The sequence below is a fragment of the Hemiscyllium ocellatum genome, chromosome 21, assembly GCF_020745735.1.
Source record: "Hemiscyllium ocellatum isolate sHemOce1 chromosome 21, sHemOce1.pat.X.cur, whole genome shotgun sequence".
NCBI lineage: Eukaryota > Metazoa > Chordata > Chondrichthyes > Orectolobiformes > Hemiscylliidae > Hemiscyllium > Hemiscyllium ocellatum.
In genome coordinates, this window is record NC_083421.1 from 61329884 (window position 1) to 61348353 (window position 18470).

The 18470-nt window shown below is 40.3% G+C and overlaps 1 protein-coding gene and 2 non-coding genes across 10 annotated transcripts in view; all 3 read right to left on the reverse strand.

Annotated features, from left to right (window-relative positions):
* prrc2b (proline-rich coiled-coil 2B) overlaps positions 1 to 18470 on the reverse strand; it is an 84660-nt gene that overhangs the window by 24744 nt on the left and 41446 nt on the right. For 7 of the 8 annotated variants that reach the window (XR_009645827.1, XM_060841574.1, XM_060841573.1 and 4 more), the window contains 9 exons: positions 17660 to 17808; positions 15701 to 15875; positions 14364 to 14446; positions 13167 to 13427; positions 12140 to 12379; positions 7563 to 7649; positions 4985 to 5086; positions 2452 to 2644; positions 1746 to 1855 (listed from right to left, as the gene is read on the reverse strand). Coding sequence is in view for 7 of the 8 variants with exons in the window: in XM_060841574.1 (XP_060697557.1) it covers positions 1746 to 1855; positions 2452 to 2644; positions 4985 to 5086; positions 7563 to 7649; positions 12140 to 12379; positions 13167 to 13427; positions 14364 to 14446; positions 15701 to 15875; positions 17660 to 17808 (1400 nt within the window). In the remaining variant the exon portion in view is untranslated. The remainder of the gene's footprint in view (positions 1 to 1745; positions 1856 to 2451; positions 2645 to 4984; positions 5087 to 7562; positions 7650 to 12139; positions 12380 to 13166; positions 13428 to 14363; positions 14447 to 15700; positions 15876 to 17659; positions 17809 to 18470) is intronic. The other variant, XM_060841572.1, reaches the window with a different exon arrangement.
* Positions 15270 to 15356, reverse strand: LOC132826039 (small nucleolar RNA SNORD62). The gene has a single exon (XR_009645852.1). It is a non-coding gene; the product is annotated as a small nucleolar RNA SNORD62 (small nucleolar RNA).
* Positions 17215 to 17301, reverse strand: LOC132826040 (small nucleolar RNA SNORD62). Its single transcript, XR_009645853.1, has one exon. It is a non-coding gene; the product is annotated as a small nucleolar RNA SNORD62 (small nucleolar RNA).

Sequence of the window (18470 nt, forward strand, 5' to 3'; positions counted from 1 at the left end):
GAATTGGAGATTTTCTCCCTTGTTCCCAGGGAGCGTCACTTCCTCTCCCACAGTCCATCTTACCCTCTTCCAACCAGTGCCCCACCCTTGACCCAGGTGCTCCTCAATAAAATGAGGAGAATTCAAATATAATATAAAGCTAGAGTTAACAGTGAACACCCCACCCCCACCCACATCTAAATATATTTGGGAATATTAATACCATATATAACTATAACTACAATCTCAACACGTAATACTTAAATATAATACCACAAAATAATAGGGGAAAGAAAAACAACCCCGCTCCTAAAAACAGAAGTAAAATAGAATAAGGTAACCACCTCTCCCCATCAACATTAACCAAACGCCCCAACATATATATATATACATACACACATAGGGGGAAAGATAAGAAAAGATGAAGGGATGTAAACCAAAATAATGGGAAAGGCAGACCAGCGTCCACAATCTCTTACAGTTTATTTAAGAGAGTCCAAGAATTCCTTAGCCTTCTCCAGTGATCCGAAGTTATATATGGATCCTTCGTGGCTAAGGCGTAGCGTCGCTGGATATCGTAAGGAGTACTGGATATTTAAGTCCCTTAAACGCTTCTTCGCCTCATCGAATGCCTTCCTCTTTCGGACCAAAGCTGGGGAGAAGTGCTGGAACAGCATGATCCTGGATCCTTTGTGGGTCATAGCTTGGGGATCTTTTCCCAGATTTCTTGAGGCTTCCAGGAGCATCTGCCTCTCCCTATAGCTCTGCAGCTGGAACAGGACCGGGCGTGGGCGCTGGGTTGAGCCGGGCCCACGTACTGTGACCCGGTAGGCCCATTCTATCCTTACCTGGCCTGATCCATTATGCAGATTTAAAAGTTGTGGCAGCCAATGCTCTAAGAATGCTGTCAGCTGACCTCCCTCTTCCTGCTCAGGCAGGCCCAACAACCGAATATTTTTTCTACGACATCGATTTTCGAGGTCATCAATGTGGTTTTCTAGGTTCTGGACTCGATTCTCGAGAAAATGGATGTGGTCGGCTGTTGATTTTATCCCAGTCTCTGAGGCTGCGGCCTTCGACTCCACCTCTTTGACTCGGCACTCCAATTCCTGAATGTCTCTGCCCTGCTTCTGCAGCTCGGCTGATAGTGCTTCTCTGCTCTGCCGAGATTCATCGATAAAAGCATCAATCTTCGCCTCCCACCTGGCAAACATCTCCTCAAAGCTCATCTTCATTGGTAAATCTCCTGAAGTAGCTGAAGACACCTTTGTTGCAGCTGAAGAGGGAGAGGGTGGGGGAGGGGTCCCTGCTTTCTTAGAGCCGCCTGTTCCCTTCCCTTTACTCATTTTCCAGCTAGTATTAGACTATTTAAATGTACTAATAGGTAACTATTTAAGGTTAACAACTATTATAAATGGTTTAGTGAGTGTGGTGGGGGTGGATAGCCCACTTTTCCCAAGTTTTGGGTAGAGCACTGTGGACTCAGTCTTGCTGGGTCGCCGCCATCTTGGATCCCCCCCGAAGTGGTCATGTTTGAATACTTTCAGTTACGTTGCAAGTACTGGTGTCTGCATTTTGTACAGGGTCGCGCTGTATCTCACTGATCAGCAATATCTCAGTGGTGCCAATGTTTCAGAGCAATCACACATTCAGACTTATTGCAGCAGATGCTGGCACACCACACTGTCTCTCAAAATTTGAGTTTAAAATGCGGCTAAGTCAAAGGTATTTTCACAAAAAGATGTGAATGAAAACTTCACCCTTACCTGCGACAGTCCAGCTTGGAAACCTTGCTGTTGTGGAATTGATTGAGGGAGGAGACGGGTCTGACTGGCAAACACATGGCCATCCATATACAAAGGAGAAATATGACTCCCTGAAAAACCACACAGAAAAGGAGTATTTTCTATTTGTAGTGTCTAGGTACACAGTATGAATTAAGGAAATCAAAACAGAGGATTTTTAAAAATAGGGAATTATTTTTGTGAGAGACAATGTGATGCGCTTATTCTCTACAGGAGATTCCTTTATACAAAGTGGCTCAGATTGTAAAGGATTTTCATTTTCATTTTCACAAAGTGTTGGGTCATTTTCTTTTGTAAATTAAACTGTGCATTCAATTGTTATGCAATATGCAGATTTTATAAGTAGAATCTGGGAAAGCTACACTTTATTCAGAAATGGGAATAATGACATTTGAAGTAAACAGATCTCCAAGTACATTTCATATCTTTTTAAAAGGTAATTATTGTAGATCATCAATTAATTTTATTTACCCAAAGCAGCCAATAAAAACCAGTCACTGATGTGCAACATTAAATTGGAGAATCCATAGAATTAAATGGCAAAATAGTTACATGATAAACTGATTAAACACATTGTAATAGAATAATCGTGCGAACAATTGATCAAATTAATAGCTGTCAAAAGGATATAATCCCAGTTAGTACAGAAGATTAAGATGTCACATACCTGGCAAAGACACTGAAGGTGCAACTGACACCATGGGCATAGGTGGTACAGAAGAACACCCAATTGAGCTGTAGCCTACCCCACTAGGAGGTCCTGTGTTGCATGGGGTCTGCGTACTTGTACTATTGCTGCCAGGAGAACTCTGTTCGGTAACATTAGGAGAATTTTCCCAGGCCTTACGGGCAGATTCCATCTGACCATATAAAGGAAATGGCATAACATTCAGCTTCCAAATACCACAATGGATCCAGATACATATCATCAGCTATCACTCAATGTCATTCGGACAGCTTCAAAATTTTAAACATTCTCAGCTGAATGGACAGCTAATTAGCTCACCAGATGAGCAAGAATTAACTCCACTCATCAAGTGGTACTAAAAATGATGCTTTTTAACCCTGTAGTAAGAGGTGAGCTACAAACTAGCAAAACACATTCACATCATTCCTCTAAATTTTCACTGGTTAAAAACTAACAACATCAGAAATAGAGCCTTACAACTGGCATCTTTCAACATGGTACCATAATAATTCAGCACTAAATTAATCATGACCTTGCTAAAAACACCAAAAGTCTGATTTAAACATAAGGATTAAGAGCAGGAGTAAGCCATAAAACCCCTTGAGGCTGCTGTGCTTTTCAATAAACCTATGTCTAAATCTCTGTATCAACTGAATTTTTCTGTCCCCATCCCCATAATCTGTCAATTCTGTCTTGAATATACACAACGAATGAGCACCCACAGGTCTCTGAGGTTAGAGAATTCCAAAGGTTTATCACCGTCAGAGGAAAACTACTTTTATTCTTTCATGGGATGCAATTGCTGCTTGCTGAACTAGCATTTAATGCCAATCCCTTGAGAAGGTAGTGGTGAGTTCCTTCTTGAACTGCTGCAGCCATTTAGTGCTGGTAGAGCCACAATGCTATTAGAGAGTTCCAGTGGCTGTGAAGGAATGACAATATAGTTCTAAGTCAGGATAGCGTATGACTTGCAGGGCTCATCTCAGTCTGAAAAGGCTGATCCTTTATCCTAAGGTTATGGCGCCTAGTTCCAGACTCCCCAGCAGATTAACAGTCTGTCACCTTCACCATTCATTCTTCAGAATCTAGAAAACACAGGTCCATCCCACGCAATCTCTCCTTGAAGGATGACCCCCTCATTCTAGCAATCAATCTAGGACAATAATCATTACATTCCTTCTAAGATCTCTGTTAAGGACAGCAAAATTGCTCAGATTACCCCAGGACTGATCTCAGCAAATCTCTACATAATTGCAGCAAGACCTCCTAACTCTCATACCTCACCTACTTTTAATAAAGTACATGCTATTTGCCATCCCAATTCTCTGAAAAATGTAATGGGTCATAACATTTAAATTACAACTAGACCATTCAGAGGCAATGTCTCTTCTGCACAGAGAAGGTAATGGAAATCTAGAATTCTTCCTCAAAAAACTACTGAAACCAAATTAACTGAATGTGTCAAAACAGGTGATTTCATTAGGTGAAGAGCATCAAGACTTACAGAAGCAAGGCAGGTAAATAGAATTTGAAACAAATTAGTCATGATTTCACTGAATGATCGAACAGACTCAAAAAGTCCGAATGGCCTTCACCTTTTACTGCAAAAGCACCAAGGTTAGCCCGTTCTAAACCTGAGGCCCATCTAACCCAGTCGGGATAAATCAATAAAGGAAAAGTGGAGCCAAGGTGTCTGGCTTGAATTGTCAGGATTCTTAGGCCTCATAAGGCCAGATCATTGCTTGGGCACTTCAAGGTTAATACAGACACAGTCTATGCAATTTAATGTGTGTCAGTCTGAAGTGATGCATTTTGGGTTAAACAACATGTAGAGGTTGCATAATCTAAATGATGTAATTTGAGAAGCAAGCAGAAGGATCCAGGAGTACACATTCACAAATCTCTGAATGTGTCACGACAAGTTTACAAGGAGGTTAAGAAAGCATATGGAATGCTTCGCTCTGCTAATGGGGCTTTGAATAACAAAAATAAAAGACAGATTAACCCTTTCCAAATCTCTGGTTAAGGTTCTGTTGAAGCTTTTTTGTACAATTCTAAGCAAAACACTTTAAGATTGGCAAGGCTATGGAGGTGACACAGAGGTGCTATATCAAGACATCACCAATAATGAAAGACTTCAACTAAATGGAGAGACTGGGGAAACTAGGATTCTTCTCCCAAGAGCAGAAAACAAAATTTTGAGGTTTGATAGTGCAGGTAGATAGAAATGGTTTCTTCTAAACATAAATAATTGTCAATAATTACACAGTGGTAATGATCCTGAATGTACGCCCGAAAACCTTTTTGGAGGTGGAATCAGATTCCTTAGAAACTTTGAAAGGGCATTTGAACAGAACTACTTTCCTATGTCATGAGGAAGATTCCAGGATTTGCAACCAAGCTGGACAGCTCTGTCAAAGGAGTGGCACAGGAAGAAATAACCAAATGGATGTCTGAACTGTAAGATTTTACGATTTTGAAGATTGGTAATCAGCCTTACACATTAACCTACCTTTAAAGTGAGGTCAGTGCTTGGAAGAGACACTGGAGTGAGGTTGGGACCCTGCTGCAGGTGCTCCCTTCGTAGAATCGGGATTGATTGGCTCAGAGTAACCTGGAAAACAAGAGCCTGGCATTAAATAAAAAACTTGAAAAATAGCTTTGCACCATATCCTGAGTTTCACATGTACTAACAGCTATAGAAAATTGTTCAAGTAATAGATTAGCCCATGCTTGCATATTAATGCCCTTTTAAGAGTTCAGAGAAATTTCAAGGACTGCTTAACACTTACATTATAGTCTTACTCGTGTTTTGAGTATCATTGTTGTCTCTGCACAACAAGAAGCATGTGATCACAAAACAGCAAGTACAGAGATTTACAATAGTGTTACCAGGAATGGAGAATTTTAACTGTGAGGAAAGACTGGATGAGCTGGCAGCATTTATTTTGGAAAAAAAAGTAGCCGAAGGGAAATATAATTGAGGTACATAAAATGGAGGGACCCCAACGGAATGGATAGGAGGGCTGTTCCCCTTTATGTCAAGGTCAACAATTATTGGCACCAATTTAAAATAATTAAATAAATGGATCAAAGGATTGTTACGGAGAATCATTTCTTCAAAGTTTGGGAGAAGATTTGTAGCTCGGGTGCTCGTTGTTATGGTTCTGTTCGCCGAGCTGGGAATTTGTGTTGCAGACGTTTCGTCCCCAGTCTAGGTGACATCCTCAGTGCTTGAGAGCCTCCTGTGAAGCGCTTCTGTGATCTTTCCTCTGGCATTTGTACTATTATATTACTATTATAGGACAAGCCAAACAGAGAACAGCTAGGGAATTCCTAGAGGCAGGGCACTCATCCACAGACTCAAATCAATAAACACATCGACCTGGACCCAATATACCGACCACTGCAGCGGACAGCTGGAACTGACAACCGGAAGCGGCAGATTCAAATCATTATAAATGCCGGAGGAAACATACAGAAGCGCTTCACAGGAGGCTCTCAAGCACTGAGGATGTCACCTAGACAGGGGACGAAACGTCTGCAACACAAATTCCCAGCTCGGCGAACAGAACCACAACAACAGAATCATTTCTTCTTCCGGAGGTTGCAGGAGTCTGGAGTTCACTTAACTGAAAGGGTGATGGCAGCAGAAGCACTCGTTACACTTAAAGTACTTGGATATGGTCATGAAGGGAAGGCAATAGCCTAATGACATTACTGCTGGACTGCCGATCCAGAGACTCAGGTAATGTTCTGGGGTTCAAATCCTGCCACAGTAAATGGTGAAATTTGAATTCAATAAAAATCTGGAATTAAGAGTCTAATGAGGACCATTGTTGATTGTTGGTAAAACCCATCTGGTTCACTAATGTCCTTTAGGGAAGGAAACTACCATCCTTACCTCGTCTGATCCACATGTGACTCCAGACCCACAGCAATGTGATTAACTCTCAAATGCCATCAAGTAGTAAATGCTCAGCTAGCTAACAACACTCTCATCCCATGAATGAAATTTTTAAAAAATGAAGTGCCACTATGTTCAAGACTAGCAAGAACTGGAAAGTGGTATTAGAGTGGACAGGTCTTTCAGAGTAAGTACAGACATGCTGAGCTCCCTGCTGTGAGTTACTTTCAATTTGACTTGATTTTCTTGTGCCCACTTCTGGTAAAACCTTAATGATGCACTCTCTCCTTCTGGCCTCAAATACTGAAATATATCGATGACATAGCACCTGGAGATCCAAGATTATGGTCAGCAAGGTTCACGAAATGCTCAAGGGTCTAAATGAATGGTGTGAGGAAAAACGGTTTGCAGCTAAATCCTACCGAAAGCAATGACATGCAAATAGACTTTGGTAGACATCAGCATGTGTGCCTCGATATCAAGTTAGTTATTAAATCCTAATGGAGGCAGAAGCCTCAAAGATGTAGGAGCATGCATGTTCGAGTAGACTTTTAAGTAGGATGTTTATTCTCGACCTCGCATCCCTTTCAGACTGACTGCCCGTGACCTGTTGTTGATCTCCACTGGTTACATTTGCTCCTGGTCTCACATATGTACACAAGCAATTCAGATCGAAAGAACAGACAAGCATGCACTGAAATTGACGTACCAGTCATACAACAAAGCCTTGCATATTGCAAAGCTTGAAACTCAATAAACAAGACCACTAAAACTTTATAAAATCCTTTATGCAATCTAACTAATTTCAAAACTGGTCACCACCACCTCACCCAGCCGATCAATTACATTTATGCCCATAATGGTAGGGATGTCACGCCATTCCTTAGCTGGCTTAGTTCCGCAATTAAGTATTTAAGTGACGAAATCTATTGGTAATTCATTGCCTGTTATGTAGGAATGGTGTATTGGCTTCTGATTTTAACTTAATACTCCTCCTTTTGGTCTACCATTTCTGTGTAACTTCATGAATTTATTTGCCAACTTTTGTTATTAGAATCGTCATGTCCACATGTTTAAAATTGATTACTTAGTCTACAAATTTTGATGCAACTTATATTGCAATTCAGATTTTGGGCTATGAACAGGTTTCTTGAAGACTAACCTACTATAATATACTACTCACGTTGTTAGCCAAAACATCCTGCAATTTGGTGATTGACTTGGAAACAGGATTTGGCACTGAATTCTGCGGCAAGTTGAAATCAGAATCCTAAAACAACAATGAACAAACACTTCTCAGTTCAATCAAACACAATGCATCTTGAACACATCTGTTAAATTATCATTGACGCACATACTCATGGAAAAATTACAAGATTAACTGAACAATAACAGAGCTTGTGACACAATGCAAGCTAACCAGGGGACTGACCAATTACCGAGTACTATACATGCAAGGTAAGTCAGAAGTTTCCAATAAAAGTAAAATGCTAGATGCTAGAGATCGGAAATAAAAATGGGAAGTGCGAGAGAAACTCAGGGTTCTGTGGAAAGGTCAGGCATCTGCGGAAAGAGAAACAAGTTAATGGTTCAAGATCAAATGTCTGTTCTTTGAAACTGAAGGGGGCTGAAACATGATTTTCGGCTGTTGGTGGAAGAGAAGGAACAAATAGAAAAGGTAATGAGGCTGCTAAAGCAAAAGGCAAAGGGAGTGCTATTGGTGGTAGAGGAGAGATATAGAGTTACTATGAATGGTTGGTAGTAATAGTAGGAAATAGGTCAGCTCTGCTGACTGTAAACCAGTGAGGGCAGTGGGCATTTTTCAGTCCCTTCAGTTCTGAAGCATCATATCAGAATGCAAATATTAACTCAAATTTCTCTCATCACAGATATTGCTAGATGTGCTGAGTTTCTTCAGCACTTTCCTTTTATTTCAGATACTTTCTTTACTGAGCTTCCAAATCAAGCCTTCTGCAACGAACGTTAAGATTATAGCTCACATTTCGCCTACCTATAGCCATCCAAATTGGTCCATTAGTAATAGACTTCAAGAGGATATAGCTGGTGAAACAGGGTAGAGACATAGCAGATGAAATTCAAAGGAGAAAGATTTGAAGTGATATATTTTGTTAGGAAAACGGAGATAGAACACAATAAATGGTCTAATTTTAAAGGGAGCACAAGGCAGAACAAAAGATTAGCTTGGCCCAAGCTAAAGAGCTGTGTCCACACAAGGTGCTCTAGGAAGGATGTGAAGGATTTGCCGATAGTACAGAAGATATTTAGGGGAATGATTCCCGATTCTGAGGAACTAGCTACATAAACAGACTCGAGATGCTGCAACTGCTCTCCTTAGAACACTTAAAAGATCAAAGGGCATTCGATTGTGGTTTAATATCATGAAAGGTTTGGATAGACTATGTGAAAAGCAATTATTGCCTGTGACCGATGGGTTAGCAACTAGAAATTAAGGTGACAGAAAAATCAGAGGTTACATATGGAGACACATGTTTTTAAAACAAAAGTGATGAGGATTTTGAATGCATTGCATGATGGGTTTGAGAATACTGATACAACAGCAGCCTTCAAGAAAGAACTGAACAATTCTGAAGTAGCCGGCTCAGACTTAATGGATGAAACAGCTTCCACCTGTGCTACCTTATTCGATGATTCCAGCTGATAAATACCATGCAGCAGATGGTGATGCAATTGAGAAATTAATGAAATTGAAAAACGACATTTAACTTAGATAAATCTAGTATTACACAAATAAAAGCAAAGTGCTGAAGAAACTGTCAGCAAGGCAACAATTTGGTGGACCTGAAGTCAGTTGAAAAAGAAAAGACCTTGGTATTTACAATCATTTTACGTCAGTTCAAATCCAAACAAACAGAGTTATAGGCTGCACTGCTTTTTTTAAGTTTACCAATTTCGCTTGTGTAAGAGACTGGTTAGACCATCATAGAATCACACCCCACTTTGCCTTCCTCACATAATGACTGAAACAGACTTCAGAAATGAGAATTATATCCATCTCAAATCAACTTTACTCAGATAGGTTTTAATAGCTGTGGTTATTCATTTCTGAGACTTTCAGACTGATTGAGGAGTTTGAGGTAATGAAAGCACTATATCATCTCAATGAGATAGGTGACATATAAAAAGGAGCTGTAAGTGCAAGCAGTGCAAGTAAGGAACATGGAATTGTCAGTGGCTCTTCATTTCTCAGAGGAGTATTGATCTAGTAAACTAACTGCAGACTTGTGCAGCACATGTTGATTTATAGCAGACTTCCAAATGCCCAAATGGCATAATATTCAAGACATATTAGAATCAAAACATTAACGCTATTTCTCTCTCCACAGATGCTGCCAAACCTACTGAATTTCTACAGCACATCATATTCTTGTTTAGGCTGCACTTGTTGCTAATGCCCCTGCACAGTGCGATACCATGTGGATAGGAGCAAAATCAAAATCTGAATGTTGCCTTTAAATGTTTATCAATCAATAGTGGTTAGGAGCAAGAAATTAGCATGGCAATTATGGTAAAAGAGAAAGTGGTAAGGACTTACAGCACAGAAACAGACCCTTCGGTCCAACTCATCCATTCCGACCAGATATCCCATCCTGATCTACTCCCATTTGCCAGCACTTGGCCCACATCCCTCCAAACCCTTCCTATTCACATACCTACCCATTTACCCATTGAAATTATGTAATTGTACCAGCGTCCACCACCTCCTCTGGTGCCTCATTCCATACACGCACCACCTTCTGTGAAAACATTGCCCCTTAGGTCTCTTTTATATCTTTCCCCTCTCACTCTAAACCTATACCCTCTAGTTCTGGACTCCCCCACCCCAGGGAAAAGACCTTGTCTATTTACCCTATCCATGCCCCTTATGATTTTATAAACCTCTATAAGGTCACCCCTCAGCTTCCGACACTCCAGGGAAAACAGCCCCAGCCTATTCAGCCTCTCCCTATATCTCACATCCTCCAACCCCGGCAATATCCTTATAGATCTTTTCTGAACCCTTTCAGATTTCACAACATCCTTCCAATAGGAAGGAAAGCAGAATTACACACAATATTCCAACAGAGTCCTAACCAATGTCCTGTATAGCTGTAACATGACCTCACAACTCCTATACTCAAATGCTCTGACCAAAAAATGAAAGCATACCAAATGACTCTACTTTCAAGGAACTAGGAAACTGCACTCCAAGGTCTCTTTGTTCAGCAACACTCCCTATGACCTTACTGTTAAGTGCAAAAGTCCTGCTAACATTTGCTTTTCCAAAATGCAGCACCTCACATTTATTAAATTAAACTCAATCTGCTACTCCTCAGCCCACTGGCCCATCTGATCAAGATTCTGTGTAATCTGAGGTAACCTTCTTCGCTGTCCACCACACCACCAATTTTGGTGTCATCTGCAAACTTACTAACCGTACTCTTATGCTCACATCCAAATCATTTATCTAAATGATGAAAAGTCGTGGACCCAGCACCAATCCTTGAGGCACTCCACTGGTCACAGGCCTCCAGTCTGAAAAACAACCCTCCATCATCACCCTCTGTCTACTTTTGAGACAGTTCTGTATCCAAATGGCTAGTTCTCCCTGTATTCCATGAGACCTAACCTTGCTAACCAGACTCCCATGGAGAACCTTGCCGAATGCCTTACTGAGGTCCATAGAGATCATGTCTACCGCTCTGCCCTCATCAATCCTCTTTGTTACTTCTTCAAAAAACTCAATCAAGTTAGTGAGACATGATTTCCCAGACACAGTGCCATTATGACTATCCCTAATCAGGCTTTGCCTTTCCAAATACATGCAAATCCTGCCCCTCAGGATTCCCTCCAACAATTTGCCCACAACTAATCTTTTGTTCATTGACACCTTGTAAATTGTGAAATGAGGAACCAGGGATTCTCTCAGTCAACAGGATTAATGTTGTGACAAATAGCATAGGATTCGAGTTCTTTAACTCAAAGAATGCGACTGCCTTGTCTGGATGTAGCAAAAGTTTACTTCGAAATGAGTCAGTTCACAAGTGTGGGCCAACACAGCACTGCATGATAAAAGCTTTAATGCCATGGAGGTTTCTTCCATACATGTGGTAAACTTGCTTGTTGCAAATCATGGTGACCATATTAATAACTGCGCCTTTTCTTGCGGGTGGTAGCGACATTCCACTTTATTTAACATAAAGAATGGGTTTATCAAGATTGAAATGAAGTAAATGTTTCCACCTGTTGGGAATCCAAAACCAAGAGGCGTGATACTAGTTAGTTACAAATAACTTTAATAGAGAAATTTCAGTGCTGAGATTAGATAGACTGTGGAACCACAGAAAGTTAGTGAGACAAACACCTGCGATGCATTGAAATGGAAACTGGACAAGTAATTGAGAGAAAAGGAAATAGAAAGATATGTTGAAAGGCTGTTACAAGATAGTGGGAATGGGAGGAGGCTCACTGAATATAAACACAAGAACAGATTGGTTGGACTAAATGCCCAGTTTCTGTGCTGTCTCTGCTACTTTAAGTGCCACACTGGGTATCGTTCTTGCTCTTTAAGTTTGCTATTAACATCTACTGCTGAACAAAAATGGAGATTGTAACTCAAGTCAGTGAAATATTATGAAACTGTTATTCTGTGACTTCACTGGTCAAGTCATTTAAAGCAAATGCTACACACACCAGTCTTATTTCTACAATTTACAATGTTGGTTATCCAATGAAAATTACCTTTGGGCTCACTCCAAACTCGATTGGGGGAACGGGGATGACAGCGTCTACATGCAAGTCCAAACCTGACTTGGTGTTTGGTCTGCTGTCAGCTGTGTTGGTTGAAGTGATGCCACCATCACTGCGCTCTACTCCCTCTGGTTCCAGGCACTCCTTAGCCTTCTTATTTTTCAGAGACCGTTCATTTCCTATTGGTCCTGGCTTGTGGTCCTTATTCTGTCCAGCGGCTGGCTCTGAAATCTGAGCAAAATAAAACAAATAAAACACTTCCTCCTGTGGGAAAAGCTGGGCAGCTCTTTGAATATAGGGTCGAGATTAACTATGGAAGAACATCAACCTCGGAATAATCAAATCTGCTTTCCACCCAAAGGCAATCTGGAATCAAGTTGAAATAATATAAAAAATGGGTTAGAAAGAATACACGTGTTTATAAATTACCTCGTAACTTGTTTCAGGACATATCAAAGTGCTTCACATGGGTATACAAGAATCATTGAACTGAACACAGCAACTAAATAATGCATCGCAAAACGCAGTTACCTATCAATTGTATTCTTGAATCAATCTATCCTAGGCAACAGCACTAGATTCTCTGAACATCCCCACTAATAATTTCACCAAATAAACAAATGAAAAAGCATTTTGAAGAATCCTCTGCCATTCTGGGGGCTCCCATATTATGATTTCCTAACTTGCCTCAATTCCAAGCCTGACTGTCAAATTTCACAGCAACCATCAGTGGGCTTCCTTCCTCCATCAATAGCCTCAGCCTGCTCTTGTTTCTTTCTGAACTCTTGTTACAGTTCCAACTTCTTTCTTTGTGCCACTATACAAACATTTGATCTTTCTGCATGGCAGAGCTGGATGCAACCAAAATGTGTGTAGTTTGTGGGTAACAGGGAAGCCATTTCCAACTGCTTTCAGATCATTGCTGTTCTCTATCCAAAGGCCAGAGTTCATGGCTAACAGAAACCAGACAAGAACTAAGAATCCAGCACTAAGCAATGATTTTGACATACTGCCTTACCTTGTTCTCCGGTCTCGTTGGCTTTTGCCGTTGTTCCTTGGGATCATCTGTTTTCCCATTTGATTTATCAACTGATGTGTCTGTGCTGGTTCCATTGATTTCAGTCATTACACCTCCTTCTGGCTTGAGTGCTCCGTAAGGTGAGCTTCGCTGAGATGAAGTTGCAGATGAACCTTGGGAATCAGCACTCAGTTCGACTCCGCTGTCAGGCTGACTTGCCTTAAAACTCTGCAAGATGGAGTAGTCGAATGGTTGGGATGCCTGGGCATGCACCAAACAGCAATCATGCATCTCATATACTTAGATAATTAGTTTTATTCAAATAATTCACTGTATTTAGCATATTTTAATATGTTAACTATGCTGCCTTTTTGAAAAGGTCAACAGAGGATGGCTTGAGTCATTAACTGCACAGACCAACCAGCAACATTACACTATACCACCTGCTGGCGTGACACATTGAGAAAGAATGCACAACATTTGAAAAAAAAACCTTGCTGAGAGATACTTAAAAACAAACTCCATTAATCTACACAGACCCACTTTATGGCCACAGTACTACAGCCATATACTTATTTCTCCCAAGGATGATTACAATGTTGGATTTTTGTACATGTCAAGCTGGAGATGGGTGGCTGGTTTTGTTCCCTCATGACAATGAAGAAGCTTACTGAAAAACTACGACCACCTAGCAACGTTTACAGTGATTCCTCTGGTGTCAACATTCATAGGTTGGCATTTAAGGGGAACTCTCCTTACTCAGAGGATCTTAAGTCTTTGGAATTTTCTAGCCCAGAAGCCTGTCATTACTCAGTTGCTACTGATATTCAAGATGGAGGTCAACAGATTCTGAACACTAAAAAAAATCATGTGATACAGAGGACAAAGGTGGAAAAAAGTGGGGTCTAGGTAGATTAGCTATGTATATTTTTGAATAACAAAGGAAAAGACTCAAAAGTCAGAATGGTTTGCACTGCCTACTATTTTCTCAATATTAAAAATGACCAGATCTAGTGAATTCTACTTACTGTTGTAAGATTTGAACATGCAACCTTTGACTACCATTTTACTGTATTACTAAAACTTTGCAAAAACCTCCTGGGTCATAGACACATCTTGGTAAAATACAAAGTTCTCAACTATTTAAAACAGCATTTTGATTATCTGATGAGAAAAGTTGGCAATTTATGAAAGTACCTCAGTGCATGCAGATTCAGATCCTGTAAATGAGTTCAGAGGTTTCACCCATGTGTCACCATTGGCAGGCTGAACAGGAACAGCTGTGAAAAGAGACAAACCAGCGTTTCTGGAACTTTCCTTGTTGATTCTATCATGGGATGGATGCAATAACAGTAATGCTAACGTTTGTTGCCCATTCATTACTGCTCGTGAACTGAGTGGCTAGATGGGCCACTTCAGAGGATAGTTCAGAGTGAACCACATTATTGTGGATCTGGAGTCACATGTAAATCAGACTGGAAGAAGATGGCAGACTCTCCTTCCCTAAAGGGCACCAGTTAACCAGGTGGATTTTATGACAACTGAAAATGTGTTGCTGGTTAAAGCACAGCAGGTTAGGCAGCATCCAAGGAATAGGAAATTCGACGTTTCGGGCATAAGCCCTTCATCAGGAATGAATCCTGATTCATTCCTGATGAAGGGCTTATGCCCGAAACGTCGAATTTCCTATTCCTTGGATGCTGCCTAACCTGCTGTGCTTTAACCAGCAACACATTTTCAGCTGTGATCTCCAGCATCTGCAGGCCTCATTTTTTACCCGAGGATTTTATGACAAGCCTTGCTATCTTTTATAATCCTACATTTATTAATTGAAAGCAATTTACATGTATAAATATCATTAGAATTTGCAAAGAAGCTGAACATGGTGAAGATCAAGACCTGAACTGTCTGTTGCCATTACATTTTTATTAACTGACTTATTTGTACACTGGAGAAAAGTACAACCATACTTTGTGCGGTTAACAAAAACAATTGCACAACAGTCTCACGAATGGATGACCTCCTGTGCTCATAAATACAGTACAATTGGTGTTTCTTACTGAGAGCATGAGGATTATAAAACCAATTGATCTCTTTAGTTGGTATATCAGTGAATCTGTGTCCTCATATCCCTCTCCTTGAGTACAAGAGATGGAAGGGTCAGAAGGATCTATTGGAGCATCATTTATACCAACATAATGAAGCTGTATAACCAGATTTCTTCAAATCCCATAAAGCTTCTTGAATGGCTAAGCCTTGCAAACAAGCTGGAAACACTCAACAGTTCTGACAGCATCAATAAGCAGAGAAAAGCAGGTAACATTTCAGGTCTGCGGCCTTCTGTCATGTGTAAGTTTGGAAGTCATCAACAAAGCTCTGTTTCTCTCTCCTCTAACACTGCCTGACAATTCAGCGCCTAGCACCTTCCATTCAGACCTCTGTCACCACTTTCATCTCTGAAATAAGCTGCAAATTATGAGGTGGTCTACTGCCAACCAGGCTTTGCATGGACAGTACTTCAGTAACCAACTTACTTGCACTGGAGTTTTCCCAAATCTCTGTTCCTAGACTATTGGCCTGCCCCTTGGAGAAGGAATTATCCTCTGGCTGTTCAGTGACCGAATTGGAGAGCTGCTGCTTTTTGACAAATCGAGGAGGAATCTTGGATGAAGATGTCCAGCTCTTTTCATTCCTGTTTTTACCAGGCGCCTGCAAAGAATAGAAGTGAGAATCATGAATGAAACATTAATTAACCCCAAATTCCCATCATCTTATACAAATATCAACATTACTAATTCACGGAAAGCATTCCACATTAATGCATCCAACGTGAGGAGAAAAATCTTGTGATGTTTTCGCTTTTGCAAAAGATTTGTTTAAAAAAAAATCCAGAATCAACTCTGGTGACCTCATTCAAACTCTCTCCTTGTCTAATCTCCTATCCTTGTTACGCTTGAAAACTTACAACTGCTCGGAGTCCAGGATGTATCTAAATTAAATTTACTATCTTCCAGGTTAAATCCTTCACAATTCTGAAAACATCAACATTTGTCCAACCCTTTGAGATCTCTGCATCCCTCCATTTCTGGCTACTTGTGCTTCCTCAATTTCCTTCTTTCCACCACTGGCTGCTGCCTTATGCTTAGACACGTACAAGCTCTGGAACTCCATTTCTGCTTCTCTCCTATCCTTTAAAACCAATTTTTTTTGACTAAATCATTTCAGCCTCAGGCCTAGGATCTTGCTATATGGTTTGGTGTTAAAGTTCATCTGAGAATGATCTTATGAAAACCTGGTATACATTAAGAGTGTCATACCAATAGAACTTGTTGCAACTGTATAGTAAGTCTCTCTTTTAGAATCTTGATATCACACTATTCCACTTTAACGTCACATATTTAATGTTCACTTAGTGAATGCACCAGCTCATTTTATGCAGGGGCTTGTGTGGTATTGCATGAGCATTTGGAGCAATCTCACCTGCTGCGCTCCCAGTGATACCTCACTCTGCTCCTGCAACCAAACCCCCCCACTTGCAGCCCTTTTCATTCTATTCCTCTCTCTCTGTCTCTCTCTCTCACTGACCACTTCTGAGCACCCACCCCCTTGCAGGAAGAAAGGATACGATGAGCGAAAAAGCCAGCAGCAGAGGGCAATGAAGAGCATGCAAGTTTTTTTTTAAATTATTGATTTAAATGGATGTTAATTAGGTTAGCACTTATTGCCTCTCTCTAATTGCCCATAGGAAAGTAGCAATGAGCTAGATAGAGCAGATTGACTTAACACACTATTGTTTTTAAATATATTTAACTTAAAAAATTATTTCCTTTAGAATGTAAGAACTTAATAATTACAATTAATATGTAATATATGCATTTAAAATGAATTAAATAATTGGGAGGGAGGAGGGCATGAAGGACATTAAATAGGAAGATAGCAAATTTAAATTGAATGTAATGGTGGACTGGGAGCCATTGTACAGTAAATTATATGTTTGTTTGTTATTGAGAGCATGTGGATTATGAAGTCAATTGATCTCTTTAGTTGGTATATCAGTGAGTCTGAGTCCTCATATCCCTCTCCTTGAGTACAAGAGATGGAAGGGTCAGAAGGATCTATTGGAGCATCATTTATACCAACATAATGAAGCTAAGTCTTTCAATTTACAGGGTATTTTTTAAAAACTATTTTCTGATGAATAAGGTGCTGCAATACTTATCTACTGTTTTATATTGGATGCAACAGAAAATGCTTAAGGTTGCTTCAAATAAAGTTTTATTTTCAGATGACAAATACATAAACTTGAGGATCAACTGTAAGCTCACTGAATAAAAGAGGCAAGGTTTAAAATTCTTACTACAATAGTGCTGCTGTATGATGTCTCAATGAAATGTAAAATGGACATCCACCAAGTATCAGCAATGATATAAAACGTGAAAGACTACCGCAGCTTCTACTATATCCCGATATGATGCTGAAGCAAACTCACATACCTGCGATGTCTGCTCTTTCTTCCTGCGCTCTTCCTCAAGCAAACGACGGTGTTTTTTTGAGATTACTTCAGTGAATCCATCGTTCACAGTTGACACGGACTGCTGCTCCTCCACAGCTACAGCTGGGTGATCATCAATAATGACAACACCTTAAAGAAAGAAAATTCATCAGGTACTTCAATCAGCATTCAGGTTATTGCTTAGGTAACGGAGACTTAAAAAAAATCACCTTCCTCATTAGTAATAACAGTATGCTGACTTCCTTTCCTCAGCTGTTCTGTGAATGACAACAGTGTGAGGTCTTAGTCGTGTCTCATTGGGTGGTACTCTCGGTTCTGAGTCAGATCGTTGTGGGATTGAGTCTCAGTCAAGAGACTTGAGCAGATAATCCAGTGCAGTACTTGGTACTTTAACTCATTCATGGAACGTAGACATTACTGGCACAGCCAACATTGTTGCCTATTCACTACTGTTTGGGAATGTGATGGTAAGCCACTTTCTAGAATTCAACTGACTGACTTGCAAGGCCATTTTAGAACACGCTAAAGAGCCAACTGCATTACTGTGGATCCAAAATCACTAAATAATCCCAGGCTAGGTTATGGCAGATTTCCTTCTCTAATGGACATTTGGATTATTGAGCCAAATGCATTTCCAACAACAGTGGTCACCATTACTGATAGAGCTTTTTGTTTCAGATCTTATTTAAATAAATAATTTAAATCCTCCAATAGTGAGATTTAAGTCATTATTGCACTGTCTTCAGGAGACAGTACTATTTTGAAGAGTAAGGTGTCCTAGCCAAAATTTA